Source organism: Octopus bimaculoides, chromosome 30 (genome assembly GCF_001194135.2).
Source record: "Octopus bimaculoides isolate UCB-OBI-ISO-001 chromosome 30, ASM119413v2, whole genome shotgun sequence".
Lineage (NCBI taxonomy): Eukaryota > Metazoa > Mollusca > Cephalopoda > Octopoda > Octopodidae > Octopus > Octopus bimaculoides.
The window spans coordinates 4,386,504-4,388,032 of record NC_069010.1 but is presented as its reverse complement, the minus strand read 5'-3'; the positions used below and the strand labels follow the sequence as shown (position 1 = coordinate 4,388,032).

The 1,529-nt window shown below is 48.7% G+C and overlaps 1 protein-coding gene across 1 annotated transcript in view; it reads right to left on the bottom strand.

The window, feature by feature from the left end:
- Positions 1-1,529, bottom strand: part of LOC106878284 (uncharacterized) — a 21,436-nt gene continuing 19,907 nt past the window's right edge. Inside the window, exon 8 of the mRNA XM_052978085.1 lies at positions 1-1,077. Coding sequence (XP_052834045.1) covers positions 551-1,077 — 527 coding nt within the window. The 3' untranslated portion in view covers positions 1-550. The remainder of the gene's footprint in view (positions 1,078-1,529) is intronic.

The window sequence follows — 1,529 nt, the reverse complement described above, 5'->3', positions numbered from 1 at the left end:
TTTAGCCAAAATGAATATCAAACCCCAGTAATTTTTTTTTTTTCAAGCCAGATACTTATTCTATTGGTCTCTTTTGCCAAACCACTAAGTTACAGGAAAGTATACACACCATCACCAGTTGTCAAGCGATGATGGGGGACAAACACAGTCTCACACACACACACACACACATATATATATATATACGACAGGCTTCTTTCAGTTTCTGTCTACCAAATCTACTCCCAAGGCTATAATAGAAGACAACTTGCCCAAGGTGTCACACAGTAGGACTGAACCTGGAACCATGCGGTTGGGAAGCAGGAGAAGAACACTCCACGAAATGTTGGATTTTCCATGCCTCACTACAAGTTCACTGCACTCTGTTTATCCATTTTACTATATGCGAGTCTTTCCAATGCAGACCATCCCCCAGTATCTTCGGAATCTGTCTGATCGTATATGTATGCATGTATGTATGTATGTGTGTATGTGTGTATGAATGTATGTATACATATATATAAATATAGGTATGTGGTTATGTCAGTGCACTATGCACCGCCTGGCACTGTTAAAACAGGTATTTCCTGCAGTTTGCTGCACCGCACTGGCACACAATGCGATATTGTTTCCCGTCCTCTGTTATCTTGGCGTCGTTGCGAGGTAGCGTAGTAGGGGCCTCACTGCCTTGGCCCTCGGGGAGAGAAGCATTGTCTACAGTGTTGGCGACGGCTTCTGTTGAACTGCTGTTGTCATCGTCACCCGTTCCATTCATGTTGTCGTGAGGCTGCGTGACTTGTGAGTTGTCAGAGTTGGCCGCTGGGGGCTCGGCTAGGCCTGTGGGGGCCGCAGCCGCCGCCACTGCCGCAGGGATAGTGGAACTTTCCTCGTCGTTGTTGTTGTTGTTGTTGTTTGCGGTGGTGGTGGTGGCGGTGTCGTTTCCATGGCAATCTGTTGTGTGAGAGAGCAGCCCCATGCGGCTGGGCAACTTCTTGACGGGTTCGTTCGTGTGGTCGTCGCCCTTGTTGGCCCCCGGGGACGAGGGGTCGGCCATTGCAGAGGAAGTAGAAGTGTTGAATGCTGATTGGTTGGCATCGACTGCAAAGGAGAATGCAACAAATTAAATAAACACAAACAAACAAACAAACAGTTTTTTTTTATAGATTTGTTAGGTGTGAAGGCGCAATGGCCCAGTGGTTAGGGCAGCAGACTCTGGGTCGTAGGATCGTGGTCTCGATTCCCAGACCGGGCATTGTGAGTGTTTATCGAGCGAAAACACCTAAAGCCCCACAAGGCTCCGGCAGGGGACGGTGGCAATCCCTGCTGTACTCTTCCACCACAACTTTCTCTCACTCTTACTTCCTGTTTTCTGTTGAGCCTGTAATTCAAAGGGTCAGCCTTGTCACACTGTGTCACGCTGAATCTCCCTGAGAACGACGTTAAGGGTACACGTGTCTGTGGAGTGCTCAGCCACTTGCACGTTAATTTCACGAGCAGCAGGCTGTTCCGTTGATCGGATCAACTGGAAACCCTCGACGTCGGAAGCGACA